This window comes from Poecilia formosa, unplaced genomic scaffold, assembly GCF_000485575.1.
Source record: "Poecilia formosa unplaced genomic scaffold, Poecilia_formosa-5.1.2 Scaffold254, whole genome shotgun sequence".
In the NCBI taxonomy this organism is placed as follows: domain Eukaryota; kingdom Metazoa; phylum Chordata; class Actinopteri; order Cyprinodontiformes; family Poeciliidae; genus Poecilia; species Poecilia formosa.
Window position 1 is genome coordinate 371,616 of NW_006800193.1, and position 26,595 is coordinate 398,210.

Sequence of the window (26,595 nt, forward strand, 5' to 3'; positions counted from 1 at the left end):
ATACATGACATACTTTTCAGTTCGTTATAAAAACAACTGGAAACAATGTGACATGTTTTGTCCACTCGATTATTCCCTCCACTACTGTGCATTAAAATCATTAAAATAGACATTTCTATGATTTCAACATGACAAAACGTGAAAAGGTTGTGTGCTTTTCCAAAGAACTATATCTTGTAAAGGTGCAGTTCAAATGCATGCCTTTAGATGCCTTCAAGCAGAAATGAACACAAGACGGAAACTGATTCCTTATTGCATTATCTGGTTTATGTCACAGCAGAACAGGGACAAACTTTTTAAACTGTATATGGTTTGTGCAGCTTTCTTTCACGCAGACATTTCTAAATAAATGAATATATTCATTAAAAAGACATGAACTTTATTGAATGAGCTCTTGCAAAGACAGTGCATGATTCGAGTTAAAAATATATATTCTTTTATCTTTTATACAATGAAGAGGCGTAACATTAAATAGGCTACCTGTTGACCGGGACGAATTATCCTGTGTCAAAACTGTAAATAGATTATGGGACTCAATTAATTACTAACAGCGGAAGCTATTTTATTTATGCATAGAAGATGCACATTAAAAATGAACATGCCTGTAATATATCAAACTCCAAAGTCAAAGCATTCGCAAAAAATGTATTAGTCCTACTCCTCAGTCACTTCCGTGAAGTCGTTCCAGAACATATCTTTTTTCCTTCCATCGCAGCACTTATCATTTCCGAGGTGTGTATGAACGCAGCATGACGCCGCCTGTGGTGGCTCATTACATTATCTGGCAACCGGAGTGGCAGCGGACAGAAGAGAGGGGATCCCCGGGATTTTTTTACGCCAAAGCCAGCTAAATACTGACGCCAAACAAGTGAAAATCGCGGGGGAACTCGACCCGGCTCCTCCTATATACTCCGTAAGTTCGTGAAACTTTATTTCGTTGTCCTGTAATCTCATTCGAGATCATAATTTCCAATTAAAACGTGACGGTGACGGAAGTTTTTTTCTGTCGGTGTTAGCTCGGCTAACGCAAGTTAAGCTAGCTAGCATAGCTTGATCTCCGCTAACGTGCAAGGTAACAGTTTGTGTGTTGTTGGGCTCCACACACACACACACACATTCACACACACACACACACCTACCGAGGAAGGACTGCCAGGAGCAAAGCCTCAAAAGTGGAGCAAAATAAAACAAACTTTTCCTATCAAACTTGTTTCGTCCTGCACCGGCATTAGTACATAATGAAAGTTAATTACTGCATTTGCTAATTTGAAGCCAAAAATGATTTAGCCAAAAATGACATTTCTCTGTGTAATTAACGCTCAATTATTCGTGAACACATCCAGGGACTGTTTGTGCAGACCAGAGAATTAGCGTTAGCAGGCTAACTTAGCTTGCATGTTAGCTCGTCTTGTACTACCCCGTCGCTCTCCGAAACGGGGTCGGTTTCATTGTCTCTTTCGTGTATCGCTATTTGGAGGTGTAGAAACACCCAGACTAAAGTGTATGATATGTATTATCACTTCTTAAAGGGGCACAAGCTCCTGGTTTACACCTGGTATCACAACTAACCGCCAAGGACCATTGTGGACTGGTAGCTGGATTTATGTAGCCTCTGGTTTTGTAGCCGGACAGATGGACAGGTTGTTGTTGGGAAGCCAAGTTAACGTTAGCATCCGATAGCTTGTTGTTGTTGATGGGTTAGTTCAACACAGGCATCCGCTCTTCCGAGGCTTAAGTAGCGTCACTTAAGTTTTTAAACAGTATTACTATTGTTGTCAGCAGGCATTTATAAGTCTGCGGTTTCTCCTAATTGTAGATTTATTCTCTTGCGCTTCCAGAAACCATTGATCTCATAACTTTGTCAGATTAGCTCAAGCGTGAAGAGACTTTATGGAGGCGTAATGGTGGACGATTGTGCCTTGGCCGGTGTGTGTCTGTCTGTCCACGACAGCTTAGTAGCAATCACCCACGCTTTGGTAGGTGTTTTAGTGAGACATCTAAATTCCTACTTTTGTTTTACTAGAGAAGCAAGGTTTGTGTAGCATGATACAAATTCGAGACCTGATACCAAGTCGACATGGTCTTTTAGTTACTACACTGTTCAGTGCCTGTTGAGGTCAAAAATTTCGGAAGTATATCAGTAGAGACATGCTTCTTAATTTACGCCATTATTGTTATTCTATTATAGTGACTTTCTTAGTTGTGTTTTTTTTAGGTTGCTTTAAGCAGTCATCTTATTTCTACTTGGCTCCCGATCAAAGGTCCCTGCCTTTTCTTCAAGAGGTCATGTCAGTTTTGCAATTCTGACTTTCAGTTATGTTTTTTGTGAGATGAACAGCAGTCTGCTTATCACTTTTTCTTCTGAGCAAGTGTCCTCTATTTAGATCAGGCAGACAGTTGGCACCCTTGGCTGGTGAAAGAGGACATGTGTCGCTTTGCATTTTATGATGCGCCTTGGAGTTGCCTGAGGAGGGGTGCCTCTTATAAAAAAAGAAAGAGGGGGGGAGTAACTCCCCTGAGAGTGATGTAACTAGACAGGCATGACTTCTGACACTCTGTTATTCATCTTGATTAAAACTTTAACTTACATATATGTTTTCTATAGTTGACTAATATATTATTTTCCGCATTTATTTCCATGGTTATTCACTCACTGTTGCTATTATCTGGCTTATACGATACCTGGAAAAAATATTAGCACCCCTTTGGACGTCTTTAATGTTACAATTATAATATTCAATATATTTTATGTGACTGTGAAGTGAAAGTAAGCAGATGCTTTAAATTTTTTTTTTAATGCTTTACAAAAAATGAAAAGTGTGTCAGGTATTTGTATTTCCCCTTTTATGCTGATTCCCCTAAATATAAAGGAATTGCCCTCACTCAATTGGGAAATAGTCAATCTGTGTTTAACCTTTGTATAAATACAAAATAAAAAGCAGAATGTTGAAACTCTTTGTGGCAAACATGTGGAAGAATGTTATCTGATTAGATGAGACCAGATTTAGACTCAATGGTGTACTTAAAAGAAGACTGTCTGCAGAAGAAAATTGAATTACAAATCACAATAAATGCATTATCCCCACTTTAAAGCATTGGGGTGGCAGCGTAATGTTGTGGGATGCTTTTCTTTAGCCAAACAAGGCAGCTGATGAAAGTTGGTGACAAGACAGACAGCGACTCTAAATGTAGAATCAGAGCTACAAGTGAACAAGAATTGGGTGATTATTGCCCCTTGAGACCTAAAGATATAAATAAAATGTCTTATTATTTTGACTCAACGACATATCTGTCACTATGGTAGAAGGCCAAACTATTGTCTGGACCTTTTTTTGAAGTGTATATTTGATAATAAACTACTAATATCACTTTTATGTCCTTGCTACAGTAAAGACTGTAACTCATTGATGAGATGCGTCCCACCATTTTGACAATCTGAATCGTTATCTTCATTTAACATGAATGACTATTGCAATTGTCATGCATTTGCATAGTGTCTCTTTATGTTTGCCGTTAGATTCAGCAATTCCTGTCTTTCTAATTTCCACTTAAAAATCTTAAAACCAGGCAATGAAAAATCTAAAGGGCCGGATGGTGACCAGGAACCGTAAAGTGGGCAAGTCTGGTTTAGACCTGGGCACTTTACGGCCCTGTCAAAGTACAGACCTAAATCTGACTAAGGTTTTGTGGCAAGACTTGTAGATTGATGTTCCCATCCAGTCTGAGTAAGCTTGAGGTTTTCTTTTTTTTTTTTTTTAAAGCAAATTGGAATGGACAAAAAGTTCTGCGTTTCCATGTGCAAAGCTGGTAAAGACATCTGCCAGAAGAACTTGGCAGCTGTAATCACCATGATGGGTGGATCTATGAATCATTGACTCAGGTGGATCGAATAGAGATGCTGGCTACACCTTTTAGTTGTAAAATATATTGGAAACATTGTATCATTTTCCTTCCACTTCACAATTTTGTGGTACTTTGTTTTCATCCGTCACATTAAGAAAACACCTCAGGTGTGTGATCGTACGTAGCAAAAGTGTGAAAAACATTCAAGGAGTACGAATACTGGAAATGTTCTTATCTGAAATGTAATATAGATTTTAATCCTACTGTTATGTAATCTTAATTATGGCACGTGTGCCTTAGTCCTTATTCACTATAGCTCATATGAAAGCATATGTTCTTAAATGTGTAACTACTCTCCTTCCTCTTCCTCCTCCTCCTTCATCATGGTATTTTATCCTTCTTTAGACTACATGTCACAGTTTAGCTTAGGCAGTTTCAGATTATTTTAAAATGTCACTGATTTAAAAAAACAAACAAAAAAAATAAACGAAGTTCTCTTTCTACAAGTGGAAAAAAAACTACCATATTGTTGTCTTGGTGTCTTACCAAGCATGAACATGGGTATTTTTTTTTGTTCATTTCTTTACTAATAATGAGTTATCGCTCCTGTTTTCTAGTGAGGGTGTTCACCTTTCATGATTCCAAATATAGAAAATATTTCACATGTCACAATAAGTGTACTTGTATTAAACTTTTAGACTTTCCTGGCATTTTTTAGAGCACCAGTTCTTTACTTTACCACCTCTGACATCTTGTTCTATTATATCACCCAAGCAGAACTTTGCTGATTTACAATGTTTTCATGCTATCTGAGAAACTCCCTTTCTGACAGTTCCTCCAGATACCAGACGACAGGAGTAGATGTATTGGACAGGAATAACCACCCAAAAGCCTGGGGCGGTTCTTTAAGCAGAAACCGGGAAGGTCTTTAAACCGTAACTGCCCTGACTATTACTTGTTTACCCTGTTGGGTTTTGTCAAGCATGTGTATTGACAATGTGACCAGCCTGTCCTTTTTAGCCATCAGACACCTCATGTTGTTTTGTTTTTTAAAGGGACGGCAGCTTCAGGTCATGTGTCTTTATGTACTTATTTAGTAAATTATGATCTTAGGTAATGCATTTCTTGTACTGGCAGTGATGATTTACCTCACCGCCTTTACATTAGGTCTATGTGCAGTTCAAATTTTTTAATTGTCAAAGGTGTCAATTAAATAACATTAAATCCAACTAATTAAAAATGATTTTTTTTCTTTGTTTCTGGAAAGGATAACTATTGTTTTTAATGACGCATAAGATGTGATTTTTATTTAAAAAAATTTTTATGTTAGTCCAACAGAAAGCTAGTAGTGAAACACTGTCTCCTGTCCCACATTAAATATGCATCATCTTGTCCTTTGTCACTTAACCAAAGTGGCTTGAAAGGGAATAGAAATGTTTTTTTTTCCTATGATTTCAAAGATCCTTGTGCAGGCAAACAAGCTATTTATGTTAAACTTTTTTATATATATATTTTTGGAGTTGTGTTTCATTTTTGGTGTAGCAGTTGCTTTGATTTTTGTATGTCAGCAGCTTCATTAAATGTATTGTCTCAGCAATATGTTCATTTTTATATTGATGACAGTAGGGCGCCACAGAATCTTGAGGATATATTATCACAATATAAGTGTGTGCAAAATTCATATCAAAAAGGAGAATTTGGAGTAGCTTAATTGCAGGCTAATATATTCCAATTGTTGTGAAATTGCGAACTTGCTTTTTGCTAATTTAGTATTCATCCATGAGTAACACAGTCTTAAACAGCAGATCAGTGGGTTTTGTCAGGACAATATTTACCACTAATAGCCTCATCACAAGATTTTCTACCTTGCAGCCTTAAATAGAAGTCATGCGTTGGTTTAGTTTTTTTGAGCATTCAGCTTTTTTTTTTTTTTAGCACAACTGGTATTTCCTGAATTGACTAGTATTCTGTGTATTAGAAATTATTTCTGAATTTTGTTTGCATTTTTGTCCTGCAGCTGATTTCAACCTCTTGACCCCCTCGATCCTTGCATCATTTCTGTCTGGAGCAGTAACCATCTACCACATTGATTTGTTTACAAATTATAGATCATTTATTTAAAAAAAAAAAAAAGCACAATGTGAAAGCAAACCAACAAACACGAAAAGAAGTTTGCCTTTGGTCCAGACTAGACAAGTGGACCAGAGGAATTTCCTACATCCACATAATGCTAGATTTCAATACTGGCTTTCAATCTAATGTTTTTTTATTAAGCAGGATATTCTATCCTTTTTATGTTTTGGTCGTTATTGAGTAAGTATTTCGTTATTGAGTATAACAAACAAATATCTGTTTAATCCAGCTATCTGCTCTGGTAGAGCCTGCAGGCAGCTGCTTCACAGATATGTGAATTGTAGTTGGATAACTAGCTTTGTAAAATGTTGCCCTAATAGCAGCTTGGGTTGCAAGCTGCTATTTTTTGTTCTTTCTGCACCATCAATGTCTGTTCTTTTCCCATGACTGTCAGATTTTCCAAACAGAAAGTTTCTTCTTCTAGATAAACTGTAACTATTGGACATTTTATTTCTGCTAGATGACCAGAAGTGTGTAGCAGCAGACCGAGAAGGAGGAATATGTTGTCTTATGCTCTATAAAACCAATGAAAACTCTTGTTTCTCTGGTTCAGCATTTTCTTTGCCGGCTTATTATTAGGACTGTAAAAACCAGGCATCATTTGACAGAAAAGTGTGAGATTTTGAAACTGTAGCTTGTGAATACATTGGTACAGCTTCATATAGCAAACTTTAGTTTGGAGGTTTGTTGGGGACTTCCACCTGGGTTGTGACTATACGGATGCACAACATTAGAAAATCTCAACTGAGATAATAATGTTAAATATTGGAATCATATCAGATGTAATACATGCCTATTGTCGTCTTTCCTCTCTTTCTCGTGTGTGCTTCCTACACTCAGTGACCTTTTAGGCTTTTGGACAATGTCTCTGTGTCTGCAGTGAGCGTGTGTCCTGCAGACTAACTGATACATTAGCATCAAATATGCAAATTCACAAACTTGGAATGTATTAGCCTCAAGTTTTTGAACACCAAGCTGTTCTTTGCAATATGAATATTGCACACAGTGATATTGTGACATTGAGGTATTTGTGATTTTTTTTTTTTGTGCAACCCCAGTTATGACCCCAAGGAAGACTTAGAACTTGCTGGTCGGAGTAGCCATCTCTTTTGGCCTTGTATCCCCCAGAAAGAGCTGGGGAATGTCAATGGGGAGATGGATGTCTGACCTTCCCTCCAGGACCCATCACCCCTTCAACTTGATCTCAGAGCAGTGGATGATGGCGGAGGTTGTGACGAAATGGTGTAATGTGGAATCAAGAAGTATCAGATGAAGGAAGAAACCCTTGGTTGCTCTTTTACATCCCACTCTAAACACTAGTTTAGTGGGTATACATTGTAGATTGGCTCTATTGGAGCCAATCTACAATGGAGTAGAGCCTGTTCTACATGCCAGGTGTTTGATGCTGGAGGGAAGCTTATTAGGCAGTCAAGAAAATCCAAAATAACTTGACGCAGCAACCAAAACAAAGCCTACATACACATATTTAGGGACATATTTAGAAGCTAAATTCTGTTTCGTCTCTAGTACCACTTTTGTTTCCTCTCATGGTCTGCTTCCACTTATCAAAGCTGTTTACTTTTTTGAAAATCTACAGTTGTCAGTGTCATTGCAGTATATTCTCCTTATAAGTTACAATGATTATTAGTAGAAAGAGTTCATATCTAGTAAATGCTCAGTTTTTGTGTCTGATCAGTTTTTCTTATGAATTTTCTCTGAATGGCCTAAATCTCATCGTTACATCTTTACTCTTCTGGAAATTTTATTGTGATGGTCTAATCTTGACTGAGCCCATCTGATGGAGAGCCACTTGAAACTTATGACGCCTCGTCTAATCTCAGAAATATGCAGCAATTGCCACTAACATTGTGTGTAATTCCTTGTTCGTGTTTTCCATCTGGAGATGTCTTTTAATAAGGTTTTGTTCGACTCCCAGAGGTCCCCTTTTTTGCTCTGGTCACTTCCTGCTTAGATCCATTTCTAAGAAATGTAATCTGATAGCAGTCTGCGTGTGTCCTGGCCCTCCAGTTTCTATGAGGGTATGTGCTTCTGGTTTTACAGGATTACAGAGGGACCATTTGGAAGCAATTAGACTGAAATTTGAGATTAGCCCTTTCTTAGATTTTTGACAATGTTTAGCTGTTCTTTTATATTGTGGATTGTAAATACTTGTGACTGAAAGTGTATCTAGGGATTGTGCAATTATAGTGTAGAACGATACAGAGAGACGAGATGAGTAGTATTTTATGTGAGTTTTGTCACCTTTATACCGTTTAATTGGTGGTCAACAGACATGCAACGCTACTGCAGTTCTACGTGTGTCTACTGTAATCCAGATTAGACGTTAAGCGAGGAGGTTACATGAGGTGCGAGTGTGTCTGTGTGATGCAAACAAGCGAGCTCTTGTGGTTAAATGCGGCCGTATGTCTACCAGCAGTTTTATGCGATCATGTACAGAAGTCAGGGGTTTTTCATACTTCCTGGTCTTGTTGGTGTTTCTTTGTCGTCATGTTGCTGGGGGAGAATCCAGGTGGAGACATGCGCACACACAGATACACTCTGTGTAGCTCCGGCTCTCATTTACGCACACAGACACACACACACACACACACACACACACACACAAACACACACACACACACAAAGAGACAGTCTGGCAGATTCAGGGTTAAAGGCTTCCATTTTGTTAGGTAACACCCTAATGGTCTGATCTGTCAGTGGCGTTAAAATGGCAGGGGCTTAACCCTTGGCGTTCGGGACACAACCAGTAGGGGCACATGCACACACACACACACACACACACATGCATGCACACACACACACACACACTCTCTCGGAGACTTCTGGGCTGGCCAAGCCTAGAAGAGAACAAGCGAGCAAGGAGTGTGTGTTTGTGTGTGTGTGTGTGTCAGAGAAAGAGAGAGAGAGAGAGGAAAAGAGAGAGACAGGGAGGGGTAAGATGGAGAGTGAGCTTGTCAGTGAGAAAGAGAAGACAAGGAAGAGTTTTTTTTTTTCTTCACTTGGGTACAGTTAGATTATGGCTCAGCTAACCACATGCGCTCTGCGTTCTTCTCCCTCCCCCAGCCATGGCACCTCCTCAGCTGGGTCCCTGCCCCCATTCCTACCCTGGTGATCAAACCAGCACAAGTAGTCTGATCTTTTTTTTTGTTGTTGTTGTTATTATTAAGACTATATCTATAAAAAAAAATCCTGTTTTCTGATCACCTTATTGAGAGGATTGGACATTTAAAATGTTGAGCAGGCAGTACAGAAAAAAAAATCATTAGTTGTGATGATTTGTTAGCTGTCGCCTTAAGTTTAAAATCATCACACAGACGCATCATCCTGTTGGATAGCTGGTCAGTTTGAGGGATTAAATCAATATAATAAAGGCCAGTGCTGCTTAGCTACCCAAAAATGAGTTAGTGCTCTGTTGTCTTTTTATTGGGCTATAATAATTCATACTTGTGGCATCTCTATCGGACAACATAGTTGTTGCTTCTCCTTGTACTGAACCCTAAGGACGCAGCCGAGGAGCCTGTGTGTCTTTAAAATGGCTGTTAATGTGTTCACGGGCTGCGTCCAGTTCCCGTGGGGGGGTCGTTAAGGCGCTGGAGATGAGCGGCGAGCGGTCTACCTGAGGGGTTGAGCCGTTGCCATTGATCCATTCTCTGCGAAGCTGCTGGACACAAAAGGAGAGCGACTGAGGGTAAAACATGGAGTGTCAGCTCAGGTCACAGATTTCCATTTACTTTTAGGCAAGCATTTTTTTTTTTTTATCCTGTTATACTGTACTCAAGGATGTTGGAGATTTCATTTGGGCTGCGGGCTCCTTTCAGAGAACAATAAATGTCCTGTGTTTAAGCTTATATATGAATTTCTGCTCAGCTTAGATTTACAGAGTTTTTGTTACTTTGTCTCACCCTCGATTTGGGGCATTTTTTTTTATACTGCAGCTGTGTCTGGGGCCCCATGATTTCTGCGATGCGGAAAACACGGACTGAATCGTTTGAATTTAATAAACAAACCGGAATCCACAGCAAAACACGGATGGTGGAGATTCCTATGCAGATGGAAGGAAAAATATGAACAAAGGTCTTGATTATTATGGAAACGTGCACAACACTTCTTACGTGTGTGTTTTTTTTTTTTGCATGTAATAAGTATATTGATATTGAGTTCAACTCTAGAGCATTTTTAAAAGGGAGATTTTCTTTTATGTTACAAAAAAGATATTAGATTTTGCACATAATGTTTGAGTTCTTCAAAAAAATGAGGGGGAAACACTGAATATTATAAAACTAATGTTCTGTTGAACCATAGCAGTTTTTCATTTGGTATGAGATACTGAACCCTAGCTAAGGATGTGTTTTTTTTCCCCATCCATTGCATAATTATGTACTTTTTGGGTTAATTAATATTAAAATTAAAATGGAATTTAGAAAAAGTGGAATTTGGCATAAAATAAAACAGAATTTTGAGAATAAGGCCCATTTATAAGGCCGTCGCTGTCTATGGTAGCATGATAAACACATGTCCTCTTCCAGCCTTATTTGCCACAGTTCCACTTGTGTTTTAAACATTTAGCATTGCTTGCACTTCATAAATATTTTCCGTCAGTCAACACGCATATGCCGTACTTTAGATCTATATTGCTCATAGAAATGTCCCATATTTACACAAAGAATAAGGTGGTCATTGATTGTTGTCTTTTACTAAATTTAAACACTCCTAACTATTTCATGTAAGATGGGATGCCTGAAAAATTGCTTCAGGCAAGGTTTCTTTTTCTTTGTTTTCATCTAAGAAAGAAAACATCTGAATTATAAGTGGAGACCCTGGTTTAATAATGAATTGAGCTCACAAAGCTGTTTATGCTGTAAAATTCCCTGAAAATGTAATTGCTTGCAGACAGTTAAATGTGACCTTTAACCTGTGATTTCAACATCCTCTGACCGCTGATTAGTAGATTTTCTTTTTACTTTCAACATGCTGCTGGAACATTTGCTGTGGATTCACAAATACATAGGTCTCAATATATAGCTTGTTTCTTCTTATTTTTTTTTTCATATAACATATGTTCTTTAAGTTTCTAGGCAGCTGAACAAATCTACTTACTCCTAAAAACATGATGACCCTCAACTATTTTGCAACTCTTATTGCCTTGTTGTTTTCCACCACCAGTTTCTTGGTGTTCTTCCTACTTTTAGGACTTTTGGTGGGGTCAGTCTTGTGAAAAATGATCAAGTTTCATTCAAAAAGGAAAAAAAAAAAAAAAAGGAAACTTAACTGTTTACACAAAGGGCGGGAGGGAGATGAGGGGCAAACTGGCGAGCATCTCATGAAAATAATGACATCCCTTCATTGGTAATATGCTCAATCTGTAATGTAAGCAGACATCCACACACCAATTCCCTTCGATTGCAAGTGTTTCAGACATAAACGGAAGACCATATGCCTGAAAAATCAGCCTCTCTTGGTTGCAGGTTTCAGCTTCCCCTCAACTCTTTTATAGACTTGACAGCCGACAAATCAAACCCCTTAGTGTGATTATAGGGTCAGTTGCTGTTTTTTTTTATGGCGCATAGAAGAGCTTGAGGTTGCCAAGACTATTGCTGCTTGGTTGCTTTAGAAGTTTGTAGTTGTAGTTCTTTGCCAGTTTGATGTTTGAGTTTGACTTTTTTATTTTTTCAACCAGAACAGAGCGAGCCTGACTAATGCCGTTAAAATCCTGATTGATGCACCTCCATATATTTTGTGGTTAAGCTTTGACATGCAGATATTTAGTTTAGTCGATTCTGGTTTCTATTTAACAACAATAACACTGGGAGATACCAGAAAAACATTCAAAATATTTACCTTTTTTTTGTGCGCAAGAATTGTTTATTGCAACAACACTGTAAAGACGTGTTTCACTAATTTTGTAAAAGAGAAAATTATGTAGTTAACATCTATCATCTTAGCAATTGGCATAATTAGTTTGATTGACATTATTAATTGTCTGAAGTATATAACATCTTCCCTTTAAACTCTTGGGGTTTTCCTGGAAGGCACCAACATTTCCAAATGCAGACAGATTCAAAGTTTAGAATAATATAATGTAGCAACTTTTCCTCCTCCATTCAGTCCTCCTGTTATCGGCTCTGTCTCTCTCTGACGCCCCATATAAACCACAGCCATTAAAACATTTCAGTGATTGTGAAAGTGGCTAACTGTGAGTCTTTTTCACTTGGTAGCGGTATCCACACAGAAGAGGATTTATGGATCAAGGACCTGGTGGCGCTTTTTGCAGTGATGAGAAAAGGCTTTGAGTTTCCATCTGCTGTATGAAGTCACTCGGTTCTAATAACAGGCTTCAGGTATTGTACGCCTAACGTCTGAATGAGCCGCTGGTGTTTCTTCTCTGGACAATTTATGTGAATAAGTAAACCAGCAACGGCACACAAAGGCCTCATTGGTTTTCAAGTGCAATCATCTCACTTTGTAGCATACGCAAATGCTCCCTATCGGGACATCTAATACTTCAGGGCTTCACAGTCTGTCCCTTCCTTCCGGGACAAAGGTAGCCACGTGTCTCAACTTGAAACTAGTGGCTGCAGTTTTTCTGGTCACGTGGCGATTCGAATGTCTAGCTTTGAGACTTGACTCTCTGCTTCTTAAATCTGCCATAGTTCACCACAATGTTGTGCAAACCGACTGTGAAGCCATTACTTAATTGTATCTTGGTTTAAGTTTGATTTCTGCAGTGCTGTGTGCAACACACTCCCACACACAAGCTGTCATCTCCGGTAGATAGATGCTCTTTGTATTCAGGCATGGTACAGCAGGGCACATCTGTCCTAGCTGTGTAACAGAGTTGGGTCCTTTCTAAGTACTGCAAACTTTTCATGTCAACAGGCCTGAATGTTTTCCTGAGTTAAGTTGGTTTTGTTTTGAATGTTTTTGGCCATTAAACAGCAGTGTGAGTCACTGCAACATTTAATATTAATGAGACGTAACTCAAAGGGCCCTATGATAACCTGTAGACTAGGTTTCTCTTTTCAGTAGACTGCCATGCTTTGCAGCCCAACACAAACATCCCAGACATTAGTTTACTGTTCTTATTATCAACACAATAATTGTTGATGAATTTTCAGATTTCCTTTTCCAACTCCCTGCTTCACATTAGTCTCTACAGATAAATATTCCTAAACGTAGATGAGACAATTTGGTACGAGGGCTCGGTTTCAAGTTGCAGCAGTGATTTGGAATTAGTTTTGTCCCGTGTTCTCCTTGAAATTCTTGCCACTTTGTTTCTGGGTTGGTTCGGCCTCTGTGCTCCCTCCATCTTAGACCAGTTAGAACTGGTTTTTCAAGGAAGTGATTTCCCTCTCATAAATTGCTCATAATGTGTTCAGGAGTTGTATCCACTTATCAGTGCGCAGAATGTTTCCAAATAACACACATTTTATGTGAAACATCATGAATTAATAAAGTGAAGTTGTGAGTTCCTGCTTCATCTCTAATGCGTGACTATTTGTTCGCTTCGTGTGAAGGTTTCACTAATGATGATCACTTTCTGCTTTGTATTCTGAAATCTTTGCGGCTCTCTTGCTTTTGCTGTTGCTGTACTCTGGAAGAATTGGGCCAGCTTTTAATTTAAGTTGGTTTGTTTTCTGGCACTTTTCAGTTTTTTTTAAATGGAGTTTTGGTCAGGGTCATTCCAGAAGCTCATTGTTGTGTGTGTTTGAGAACATTTTGTTGCAACACCTTTATGGTTTCAACTACTGATTTTATAGGGACTTGACCAATTTGGATTCAGTGTATTGGCAACAAAGGATACGCTAAGCATGATGCTTTTACCAAAATACTTAATAGTTAGTCTTCTTTGAATAGAAAAACTCACCAAGAATCTTCTAAACCTAATACTAATATCAACCATCTGACCCAGACTGTCACGACCAGACTACAGAATATGAGACTGTTCAATGTATGTAAACCTTTTCTGGCGTTGCACCTGTTTAGGATGGTAGTTGTTGGAAATTTTAAGTGAACTCTATAGATCTAATAAATTTATAAGACTTGATTGTTTTTTTAAGAGAAATGAAGTAAAACTGCAAATATTGCATCCTTGGCATATTTTAATGAGTTTTTCTTCCCACAGTAGAATTTAGTAAATCAAGACAGCTTCTGTTATAATAATCACTTATTTATTAAGTGAAGAAAATCTTGATTCAATCAAATCCTGTGTATGTCTCTCTCTTTTTTCCCCCCCAATTGTACTGGATCTAAATTAATGTACTGTAATGTGTTTGACTTTTGCAAACTGTCATTGAAGTACTGAGTGCTACCAAGCCACCCCTGTATGTGACACTTTGTTTCAAACTGCAGATTAGCTGATTTGGTTTAGCATCTTTAATCACCTTCAGGACTCTTTGTTGTCTCTGTTTAAGACACTCAGGTCAGTGTCACTGCTAAGTAGAGGCCTGGCACTGCTGGCTTTATCTAATTGACTCACTTCCAGATACTTTTTCACTTCAGTGAAATGTACACTGAGCCAGATTTTACCTCACTTGGCTTATAAGACTGCTTCTGTTGTGCTGAAGCATTTTGTTATATTGATGATGTTTGCCAAATGAGAAATGCTCGCTCTCAGTCCTGATTTCAAGTCAACAAGCTCTTCACCGTTTCCTTTCTTTCTTTCTTTTTCTTTTCTTTTTTTTTTTTTTTTACTTAGCCTACCTCTTTTGTTTGGTTGTCTGTGTTTTATGAATACATAAACAGAGTGCTGCAACTGTTTGTTCCTTCTGTATCTCCAGGGTGAGAGCAGCCATGTCAGAAGAGGCGGTGCGTCAAACGCGCAGCCAGAAGCGAGCTCTGGAGAGGGACCATGCAGCTCTTGGCGGTTCCCCGGGGGACATGGACGGCAAGCGGGTAAAGCTGGAGAGAGGTGATGCAGCTGGGGCCCCGCTGGCCCTGGTGGGACCTGCAGCTGAGGGCATGAAGCTGAAGAGTGAGCAGGCTGCTAAGGTCGCAGCCAGCATCCTGAAGACTGGGGAGGTGAAGGCCACCATCAAGTTGGAGGTGCAGACCGGAGACGAACCTGTGGATATGAGCACATCCAAAAGGTGAGACAAGGAAAATAGTCTGTTGGGTTTTGGTTTCATCGTGGGTGTTCCACTGTCATGTAAACAGAACATACTGTACTTTACGTGATTGTATTACTGGTGGACATGAGCTGGCATTACATTTTTGCTGCACAGCCTTTAGTGCAAGTTCAAAGGTTTCAATGTTTTGACACAAAACTACAAAACAGAAATAAACGACACAAATCAATTTTAGGAGAAAAACAACAATTACACCTGCTGCTGAAAAAAAATAAAAAAATAAAAAAATCCAACATATTGATAATTACAGGTAATGGGTTCCATAACGTTTTTTATTTATTTATTTATTTATATGGAAATTTATAAAATGTATAAATTTTCTCAATTTATATGGAAAAGGGAAAATGCATTAATTTAGTGTTTCTTTTCAAGGTCAGAATATTATAGCTTGTAGGTGTTTATAAAAGTAGAACTGAGATGGCTGAGAATAATTGGATAATTAGCAAGGTTATGGACACAATGGAGGATCTGTTTTTCTCGGCTGACCTGGGAACGCCTTGGGAATAACTTGGGATTCCCCTGGAGGAGCCGGGCCTTTCTGCTTAGGCTGCTGCCTATGCAGCCCAACTCTGGATAAGTGGAAGATGATGGATGGATGGATAGTGGAGCCATTTGCTTGGATAAATCCTGCGTTAGGCTAACAGACACTTTCCCCAAAGCTTGCTAGCTGGAGTTATCGAATGGGTTAAAAGAGTGATAGGTGGTGCATTCATTTTTTTTTCCCCAAACCATTTAATCGGATGTCGGAGAAAATGACAGAATAATTGGGAATTTCTGGACTGTATAAAACGCATAGTATGGTGTATACATATAATCCTGTCCTTCCTCCACTTACTGCAGCACACTGCCAATCAGCTGGCTGAAGGGAGACTACAAAACTTTTCTCATACAACAACTTCATGGTGAGGAAAGGAGTGCAATCTATCGCTCTATTAAACAATAGCATTTTAAAACTATAGTTGATCTGTTGAATAAAAGCAGTTTATATCATGTTATAAACAATTATATTTCAACCTATGAGAACCCATACCAGGCCTAGTTGAAGGTAAGGGGTAAAGTGTAGTACCCTTTATTTTTTCCAGCCAGCTGATCGGCAGTGCACATCAACATGAGAGGTTGGTGGGGGGCCTTGCAGCTTATTTGAGCCCTGCACATCCAGGCACAACACTGGTCACTCTGGTGCTTTCTCTGGTATCTTGTGAAGCGCAGTAGGAGCCAGTGAAAGTTTTTAAACTGCAAAAGTTTAGAACCTTGGCTTACAAGAAATGCAATAAATTAAAAATACATAACTTTGGCATACTCGTATATCGGAAACCAGTCCATGTCGAGACTCTTTTAGAGAGCGATCAACACTTGAAGCCATCTAATGCATTGAACATTGACCAGTAGCAGTCTATTCCTAATCTCTGGGCCTTGATATTACATTGTAAGCCAATTATCTCCACAACCCTTTACCAGCATTTGCAAGAAACACTACAATCACTCTTGCGTCATATTTGTCGCCAACTCTGAGCTTCAAGGGCTACCTTGCTGATGCAGTTGTAGATTGGTAGGCTGAATCAACGTTTTGAATTCTACGACACCTGAGGTAATATTGTATGTATTTTTATGTTTTTCCCTGTTATAAAGGGCAAGGCCCTATGTATGCTACTGTAGGCCCTGGATTGTATGCAGGCACGCACAGCGGGGTGTTTTGCATAGAGCTGCGTCTTTTGGAGTTTCAGGTTTCTCACTGAAATTGCAGTAGAGCGAGTGGTCTGACAGGAGTCATACAGGAAGTCGGTGTGTGGTTGCCAGCAGCCTGCCCCCATTCTGAAAACTTTTGAGGCTCCTAAAGGCCCAGGCTCCATTTTCTCCCACAGCAGCACCTGAACTCTGCCTCGCACTTCTCACAAAATGAAGGCTATGTGTCACAAACTGGTTCCAACTGGCCGTTGCCATGGTTTCCACGTTGGAAGGAGCAGTTGGAGGAAGGAGGGGCCAGCAGGAGTGGTGGGTGTGTCACATGACCACACAGAGAAATGCCTGATGTCATGTGATGTGTATTTGGTAGAGAGATAAATACACACACACACACACACACACACACAGTGATATGATAACAGTTTAAGTGGAACAGAGGGGTGACTGAATAGTAAGTGTGTTTGGCTTTGCTGCGTTACCGCATAATTACAGACGAGTGTCACCTTTGACCCCAGCTTTTAGCCTCTTTCAGTGTTTACGTGCTTCCTTTCTGCAAAGTGATTATTTTGATGGTTTATATGGTGGCTTTTGTCATTGAAGCTCAGCTTTGTGGAAAGTATGAACGGACAGAGTTCAATCCAGCTTCAAACTGTGTCAGACAGTCGTACAGTAACTGAACTGAGGCTTTCTATTACATACTAGACGTCTGCTTTACAGTGTTTTGTCAATATTTCAACCAACCTGCGCCGAGCTGTTTCGTTCCCTTAAAGAGCTGAAATCGGCTCCCGGGCTGGTTTGCGTTGCACTCTGAATGTGAAGATCCAGCTACACCTCAAAACGACTGAATCAGCAAAATCCTACCATGGGAGGGGGGTCAGCGTACAGCTAAAATCTGGGGAAGCCGAGGCATGCAGAGACACTGGACCTTACATAACCAAGCTGCCATGTGTTGTGACGCTTGTGTAAGCTGTTCTCAATACATGGTAGCAACCTTCATCAGCTAGGCCGCGTCATGTCGGTAATGAGGCCACATCGGTCAACGCAGAGGCTTCGCCTTGAAGGTTTTGTGGCACGTTAGGAAGCACTCAAATCCTCAGCAATGGTGCTTACTGTGTTCCTCTGACTGCTGTTTTTATTTTATGGGCAGAATGTAAACGAAGCTGCTCCTCTCGGGGTTTGTTTGTGCTCAAAGGTGTAATATGTCTTTGAAAAGCAGAACTTCATGAAGATCAGTTTTTCTTTTCACATTTAAGTTAAACACAGAAGGAAAGTACTCCATTACACACACTAGAGAGACCTTACTGGCCTTAGATTGACGTCTCTTGAGGGAAGCCGTTGAGAGGGCAGCAGAGACGCGACTCCGGGGTAAGCAAAAGAAAGAGGGGAAAAAAACCCCAGAAGAACTGACTCAGTGAGTTGGAGTATAAAAGATGAACAAGTAAGGTTGGGGGAGGGGTGCGTGAAGTGGTGACTGAGTGAGAGTGAGTGTACACAATAGGTTGGCTCCTGGCCATGTATTCCCCTCCCCCCCCCCACCGCTCGCTGTCACCCTCTCCAGCGTCTCGGGCCGACCTCTGCTCCGCTCCGCTTGTGACTCTGGCGTCGGCAGCTGGGAGGGAGGGGAGAGCCGAGGCCCAGGCTTCGCCGGCGCGGTTAGGCCACGGGCCTTGCCATAGAGGTAGAGCAGGAGCGGGGTGAGGCCCTGTGTGGGCGACAAAACGGGTCTTGCCTCAAACCCTGGAACCTCTTGCTTGGCAGGGACTGAACTTCCACACAACTTGATGGAGAATAATTGCACACCATGATGCAGACGTCGGAGTCCGATGTCACAGACGCTAGCATACCCAAAGCTATTTTGCATAACTCGGCCTATCTACAGTGGTCAGCAGTTGTTCATGTTCTGTAACATTACTGTGACACCCCCTCCCTCCTCCTTTTCACCCACCTCTCCGCTACTGCCACTTGCCACCCCCTCCCTTCGATTGCGAACATAACATGCCGTAAGTCACCTTTGTTTTGCTTAGTCGCCAGGAAAAGCCATTATGCACTTAACAAAGGTCTCCAGCTTTCACTTCAGTTCCAGTTCTCCACTATAGTTCATTAGATTGCTGCTTTCTGAGTCCCTCTGTTCCCAGAAGGGAGAGCACAGCTGGTCTGCTGATGCTACCTTACGCTGGATATAATCGGTGGTTGTATTCTTCCTCTGCCGCCATTACCCCATTATTGATCTCTTGGTACATGTCTTCTTGTGTGTTCCTGCACACATTTGCACCGCAGCAAGGCTCGCAGGATAACAATTCAATAACGCCATCTAGTGGATTCAAGACAAAGCTACAAGTTCATAATGGACAAGTTTGTTCAAACGAGAGAAAATTAATCAAATGCCACTTGTTCATAGGTTTGTCACAGTAACGCATTTTGCTGGAACAGGAAGATATTTTAAATATCTAAAATAAAACACAACAACCAAAGACAATAAATAAAATGGACATCGAAACCACAAAACACAACAGAAACCATAAATAAAATGGATTATAAAGCCTCTGCAAACAAAACTGCCCTTCACAAAATATTAATCATCAGAATGGAAATTGAGCATTTTTAACTTTGACATGCGATTAAATGACTTACTGCGTATTGCGACAGGCATTGTCCATCTTTTGTTGCATAACTGCGACTAAGTTATGTTTGATGAAGCGATGATGCTCCACGGATTGGGTGTGAACTTGCAAAACAACTTTGAAACCAGTTTAGACGGTCTTTACACCAGCTTTGAAATTACTAAGAATCCTCCAATTAATCATCCAAATCAGACGCCAAGGCAGCTGCGGTTGATTCTCTCGCCTCATCCAAGTATATCCTTAAACAAAACAACACATCATACATAGGACACTAGAATTTCTATGCATGATGCAAGGCAAGGTATTATTGGAAAGCACAATTTCAACGCTTGGCAACAATGCTGCACTTTCAGGAAAACTAATTAAACTTAAACCCAGCTGCAATTGGTCTTTTGTTTATGAATGTGTAATAAAATGTAATGATTATTTGTTTAATAACAAGCATGTATTATCCTTGTTTCTTCCTTCAGTGACATTAAGAAAGAACAACAGCCGCCTTCTCCAGATGATGTGATTGTGTTATCAGACAACGAGCCGTCCAGTCCCGTCATGAACGGCCACTGCTTCACGAAGACGGACACAGATAAGCTCATGGTAGGAAAACAGAACTTTAAAATGTAATGGTAGTTTTGCCGTATTTACCGTCTTAAAAAGGCGTTTGCAGCCACTAAAAAGACTGATAGACTATCGTCTGGTATGTTATTTATTATCTTGAACTGATATAAAAGCTGGGCGTCACTACACCCAGAAAATAACTTGGTATCAACGTATTTCTTTTTTTTCTTTTTTTTTTTTTTGTCATATGTGCAGAAGAGCTCACCTGAGGAAAGGGAACGTATTATAAAACAGCTCAAGGAGGAACTGAGGCTCCAAGAAGCCAAACTGGTTCTCCTGAAGAAACTACGACAAAGCCAGATCCAGAAGGAAAGCACTGTACAGAAGGTAAGCAGCAAAGTTTGCAACATTAAGAGGCTTTCACCATGTTGTGCCATTCTGAATAAGGGTTTTAGCTCACCGCAGAACACGTAGTTCTTGTTCTAATCCTTTACCGACTCTTAATGGAATGAAAAATAGAGATTTCCTGATCAGGATTTTTTTTAATCCCCAGTACAGCTCCAAATAATTTGAGACAGGGCATTTTGTGATTTGACTTTGCAGCAACAGTCAAATCACAGTAGTATTGCAATTGTGTTCAGTTGATGAAACTCATTTTTGTTTGGCCATTTCGACACTTTGGACTCGACTTTATTGGTTTGGCAGCAAAGTATAATTTTGTTCTAATAGAAGTCTCTGATAAACAGGCTTTTGTTTCTCTAGATGTATCTGAGTCAGCACAATTGTAGTCTTCAGTAAAATTCAGTTTTACTTCCTTTCAATTTTTCATGCAAAGCACTTCTGTGAAGTTGTTCATGCTAGCATGTTTCCTCTTTATTTATTTTTTTATGTGCAGTCAAAACTTGCAGAAAGTTTTCGTCCGATTCTCAGATGTAGTGCTTTGTTTGTAATGTCATACAAGCAAAGCGCTACATCTGGACGTGAGCCCTCTTTCTCTGTGAACGTTCTGAGTGGCGAAAAATTAAAGGTTTGTTAAAATGGAAATAAGCAATTTTCCCAAAGGGCCCCATAAACATCTGTAATCCACCCAGAGTCTCCCAACTATTGGCCTAACACTGTATATATTTTATAATAAAAGATACATTTCTGTTTGTTTTAGAATTTAAATTTAATTTGTAATTTCTAAGAGGAGTTTTAAACTTTTTCTGCAAGCGGGACGCCGTAGTGTTATAGTTCAAGGTCATTTACTCACTTCAGGCTGTGTCCTGTTTGAACTTCCTGTGTGAATCTTTCTTGGTTATTGTTATTATTCTTCAGCCTTGAGGCATATCTCTATTTATCAGTGCAGACGCTTCCTATAAACGTGCCCTGCCCGGAGCGCTGTGCTTATTTTCAAAATCAGGAAACTTAAGATGTTGTTTACAAAAGAAAATGCTTCCCTCACCCCCAACCCAACAGCAGCACATTTGATTCGCATGCAGATTTCACATGTCTGCGTTTGATGAGCTAGTGGGCCACCAAATGGACGTGTCTGGATTAGATTAATTAAATATCGTCTTTATTTTTAATTCAAATTAGCTGCACAAATGACAGTCGCATGTCTTTATGGAAAGTGGCAGATAAGATCATTCACCACACCAGATATCTGGAGATGAGTTTATTCAGAAATACTGATCATTTAAATGAAAGCCCAGATTGGGATTCCTAACTATACTCAGGATATGTTTTATGTGAATAAAATTGATCAATTTGAACCCACTTTCGAAGTCATGATATTTTTTTATATTATAAAGTTGCTACCTTATAGAAACCAAGTTATGGTGTTTATTTTGCCAGGGTTGTTTAACTTCTTAAACCACACTCTGTCTGTGTTCAGGCGAGCGGCTCAGTGGCCACTCCTCCTCCTCTAGTGCGAGGCAGCATGACGTCCAGTAAAGGACCCCTTCAGGTATCGCCTCACCTCGAGTACTCATTCTAAAACTTGTGTATTTTCTCCTTTTACCTGAGGGTTTTCATCACTATTATTTGTAAACATCATCATTATTGTGTTTGCAGGTGACGGGTCGTAGCTCAGGCACGGTGATCCCTCCACCCTTAGTGCGGGGCGGACAGCACGTCCCGTCCAAACACAACTCTCAGATTGTGATGCCACCCTTGGTCAGAGGAGCCCAGGTTGTTGTCCACTGACTGATTGTCCTCTTTAAACTTTATGCAGTGAATGTCTTTAATGTGTTTATTTTTCTTGTTTTATACTGTTGACCGCTCTCTATAATTGCTGCATCTGTGCACCACCCCCACCCCCAGCAGCCTATTGCAGTGACCCCTCAGCAGATCGCTAGCCTGCGGCAGCACCAGCAGCACAGCGGTTCAGGTCCGCCCCCACTGTTACTGGCCCCCAGGGCTTCTGTCCCCAACGTCCAGATCCAGGGCCAGAGGATCATTCAGCAGGGACTCATTCGAGTGGCTAACGTGGCCAACAACGTCATGGTCAGCATCCCTCACGTTAAAACCGCACCTGTGGTGATTTCTGCACCTCCTCTCCGTTTGTGTGAAATTTAGATTTTGTCTTTGTGTTTTTAGGGCTCCTCCGGTCTTAAGGGCTCGTCTCCCAGCTCCAGTGTCAACGATTCTCCGGCTAGCAGGCAGGCAGCCGCTAAGCTAGCTCTAAGGAAGCAGCTGGAGAAGACTCTGCTGGAGATTCCTCCACCCAAACCTCCTGCTCCCGAGTTCAACTTCCTGCCATCCGCGGCTAATAATGAGTTCATCTACTTGTTGGGGTTAGAGGAGGTGGTTCAAAAGCTACTCGAGATGCACGGCCGGGGTGGGTAATGGTCTCTGTGGTTACGACGACGACAACTGATTGTAAAGCAGTTAAATAATCAATACTGTCTGAATATTATTCCATATCTAGGTAATCTGGGTCCTGCTGCTTCCATGGCCAGCTCCAATCCCAAAGACCCGTACACCTGCGCCCAGTGCAAGACGGACTTCACCTCCCGCTGGAGGAAGGAGAAGGCCGGCACCATCCTCTGCGACCAATGCATGTCGTCCAATCAGAAGAAGGCCCTGAAGGCCGAGCACACAAACCGTCTGAAGGCAGCCTTTGTGAAGGCGCTCCAGCAGGAGCAGGAGATCGAGCAGCGTATCCTCCAGCAGACGGCCTCCTCATCTTCCTCCAAAACCACCTCGTCCTCCTCTCCCTCGCTGTCCAAGAGCGAGGTGCTGATATCCCCGCAGTACAAGCAGATCAGGTCTGACTTGCAGCACCGATCAGTGTCTGCACACCACTCCATTAAGCAGGTCGGCACTCCATTTACTTACACAGCAGTCTCTTATTTGCTCCTGCATTATGTTTGTTGACGTCCACCTTGCTCAGCATTTCACCCGCGTTGTGTCTCTGTGCAGAGTCATTTGGCGCACAGCATCCAGTCTCGTGGCCTGGCGCATTCCTTTACCTCCTCCCAGCTGCAGAACGCGGTGACGGCGGCCGCGCTGGGCAGCAGAGCAGGGAAACACGCTGCCGCTCTCTCACTGCAGCAGGGAGCAAAGGTCAGCGCCAGCAGCAGCGGTAACCAGGGCAACATGGGAGCCTGGAGGAAGCAGGGCAGTGGGAACGCAGGTACGCAAATGTGACAAAGCAATGCAGAAAATGCACGCCACATTTTCTTACTTTGGGATTCTGTGTAGCGTGATATACACAGTGCTTTTTACATTTTATTAGAATGTTTCTACAAACTTCAATGTGTTGAGATTTTGTGCAATATGCAATAGTTAATGACTGTGGAAAGGAAGGGAAATGATTTATGGTTTTCAAAATGTGCATATCAAAGAGTTTGGCAAGCCTCTTAATTCAGGTCTTTTTAGGTGTCTCCACACCAGATCTGCACATCTACAGGGAGAAGTCCTTTTGTTTGTTTGTTTTTTCTTTCCTATTCTTAGTTTCAAAACGGCTCCAGCTCAGCTATGTTAGGCTGCATCTGGAAACAATATGTTCAAGTCTCACCAATTATTTTTTTATAGGAAGTGTGGGTTGTGACTAGGTCTTTAACATAAAATCCCAATAAAAAAAGATTAAAGTCGTGGTTACATGCATGTGCAAGGCACAGAGTTCTAATGCTCCTTTTGCTCGTAGGCTTTAAAAGTTAAATGAAGTGTTTTTTTTTTCCCCCTTAGACTCTTTAATCTTTGATTCATGGCCATATTCAATGAATAAGAATATGCATTCTAATGAGACCTGTTTGCCAGATTAAATGAACTTTTTGAAATAAAACCTTTTCACAGTCCACATTTCTGTCTTTACAGTTTAGTTTTTTATTGGTAACAGAAAAAAAAAGGCTGTGTTTAATTAATCTATATAATGTTTCACTGAGCGAATTAACAACAAAAAGAAACCAACTAATTTTAATAATGTACCAACACGTATGACTATGCTTTGACATTTTTGTCGCGTGTCCTTCCAGGAGTGACGATGGCCTACGTCAATCCCAGCTTGTCTGCTCATAAGACCTCCTCTGCAGTGGAACGTCAGCGGGAATATCTGCTGGACATGATTCCTTCCCGCTCCATCTCCCAAGCAGCAAACACATGGAAATAATGCAACTTCCTCCTGACGCCACAGCTTTTAGCCCTCCTAATATCAATAACAGCCATGCTCATTATCATTCTGTTTTCTATAAACTCTGGCTCGGACGGCCAGGACAAGAACTTTTTTTTTTTTTTTTTTTTTTCTCGTCGATCAGAGGGTGTATTCAAACCTTTTCTCGACGCCTTCTTATGCTACCTTGTTCCTTTTCTGAATCATTTCCTTCGTGGAGTTGTGCTGCAGCAGCTTCGGGGATGCAAGGAACATGTCACAAACATTTTCGAGGACTCGGTGGGAGGCAGGGGGTGCTTCGGCTCTTCCAGCTGTTTACTGCTTGAACCGGGAAGAAAGTGGCAAAAGGAAAACAAACAAACAAACAAACAAACAAACAAAAAAAATCAAAATAAAAACAACGCTGAGCGTTATGGACCACGCAGGGATTAGGGATGATCACCAATATACACACGATTTGTCCTGCATCCTGCCCCCCTCCAGCCTGAGCCACTCAGGCCCGCGCGCCAGCCTAACCGAACTCTCCTACGGACCTCGTCAGAGATCGTTGAGCTTCGAGGACCATTCGTAAAATATTAACTGCTTTAGCTTTGCAACAATGAATAAGACAAACATAAAAAAACAAAACAAAAAAAAAAAAAAACCCCATCAGACTGACAAGGAAAGAAAAAAAGAAAAAAAAAAAGATCTATCTGCACACAGACTGCCTCTTCTCATCAACCTTCAGCGTGTAAATTAGAGAAGTTGCTGTGTCTGTTGGACTATTTTGTATGGCTGAATGTTAGGATTTTGTCTTCTCTTCTGTAAGTCCTATGCTGTGTTTGGAATATTGTGCTCCCTGACACTTTGGAAGTGGCCTCTTGTTGAGGTCTGAATATAAAAAAAAAAGGCTAATGTTACTGTTGAGGTGGTTTTACATCTGCTGGTTTCCATTATTGTGGCCTAGTTTTAAATACTTTTTTTTTTTTTTGCTAAGATGATGAAGAATAAAGATTAAGGGTTTCATTGACTCATGTTAAAGAAAAAAAAAAAAGCTTAAAAAAAAGAAAACGCGGAGCATATTTGGAGGACTATTCTTATTGAATATTGTAAAATAAACCTTCCAAAGAACTAGTGGAGCCCAAATGGAATCCCTTCTGCTAGAAGGTTTCTAGTTTATTTGAACCCTCTCTGGATATGAACATGAATTCATGCTAAACTGAGTGGGTGTAAGGAATGTCAAGGTTTTGACATTTTAATTTTGCTTTTTAGTCATAGGTTGTGGTGCATTACTTTTTTTTTTTTTGTTTGTTTTGTTCCTTCTACAGACAAAACTGTCTGAATTTATTTATAGGGTTAGTAAAGACTTGCATATGCCCTACGTTTTGAAAGGATATTGGTTTAAAATGTGTTTTGTTTTGTTTTTTCCCTCTGTGTCGAGTGGCTCTCGCACAACCTTTGACCGGTTTGAGCGAAGCTGGACAGCTTTCAGAATGTAGTCATGCAAAAACAAAAACTAAGCCCTTCTGCAACAGATGACGAACTTCTTAGTCTTTAAGGTGTGTATGATTTCTGTAAAGCCGATTCTTGCATTTTACATGCGCTACAGTGTGTTTTAATCAGATTGCAGCAGCACAGGCAGACGTAAAGTGTCATGGTAAAAAACAAAAAAACAAAAAAAAAAACAGGATGTTTCGGTCACAAGAGAAAATGGGCTGCTTTTCTTTTATCAGCCAGCAGGGCGGCCCAGTTTATGTGCCGCTTATCAGATGATGTTCTCTTTGTCTTATTGGAAAATTTACAGTAATTAAAAAAAGGAGAGAGGCAGAGATGCACGATCGGGCTGTAACGGGTTGACACACATTTCTGATGTTTTTTTTTTTCCCAGTCTCACCTGCTGATTTAATTTTCTTTTTTCTAATTCAAAAGGACTATTACGCTTGAGAGAAATGTGTGTTGCGGGTCTGTGATGGAGGCAGTAGTTTTGAGTCTAAATAAATTCTCAGATGTTCTAAGAGTATCCCCCCTCCCATCTATGCAT

General features: G+C 40.5%; 1 protein-coding gene across 2 annotated transcripts; it reads left to right on the forward strand.

Annotated features, from left to right (window-relative positions):
* The first annotated feature begins 714 nt into the window (after positions 1-714).
* Positions 715-26,064, forward strand: LOC103150434 (transcriptional repressor p66-alpha). 2 transcript variants are annotated; one of them, XM_007570050.2, is made up of 11 exons: positions 715-913; positions 14,775-15,083; positions 19,897-20,020; positions 20,237-20,368; positions 21,858-21,929; positions 22,037-22,153; positions 22,286-22,468; positions 22,562-22,802; positions 22,893-23,281; positions 23,387-23,600; positions 24,442-26,064. In XM_007570050.2, the coding sequence occupies exons 2-11, from the start codon at positions 14,788-14,790 to the stop codon at positions 24,573-24,575; spliced, it is 1,902 nt and encodes a 633-aa protein (XP_007570112.1). In that variant the 5' UTR covers positions 715-913; positions 14,775-14,787; the 3' UTR covers positions 24,576-26,064. The 2 variants fall into 2 exon arrangements, with proteins under 2 accessions (XP_007570112.1, XP_007570113.1); XM_007570051.2 differs by having other exon boundaries at positions 716-913; positions 22,289-22,468.
* The last annotated feature ends 531 nt before the right edge of the window (positions 26,065-26,595 follow it).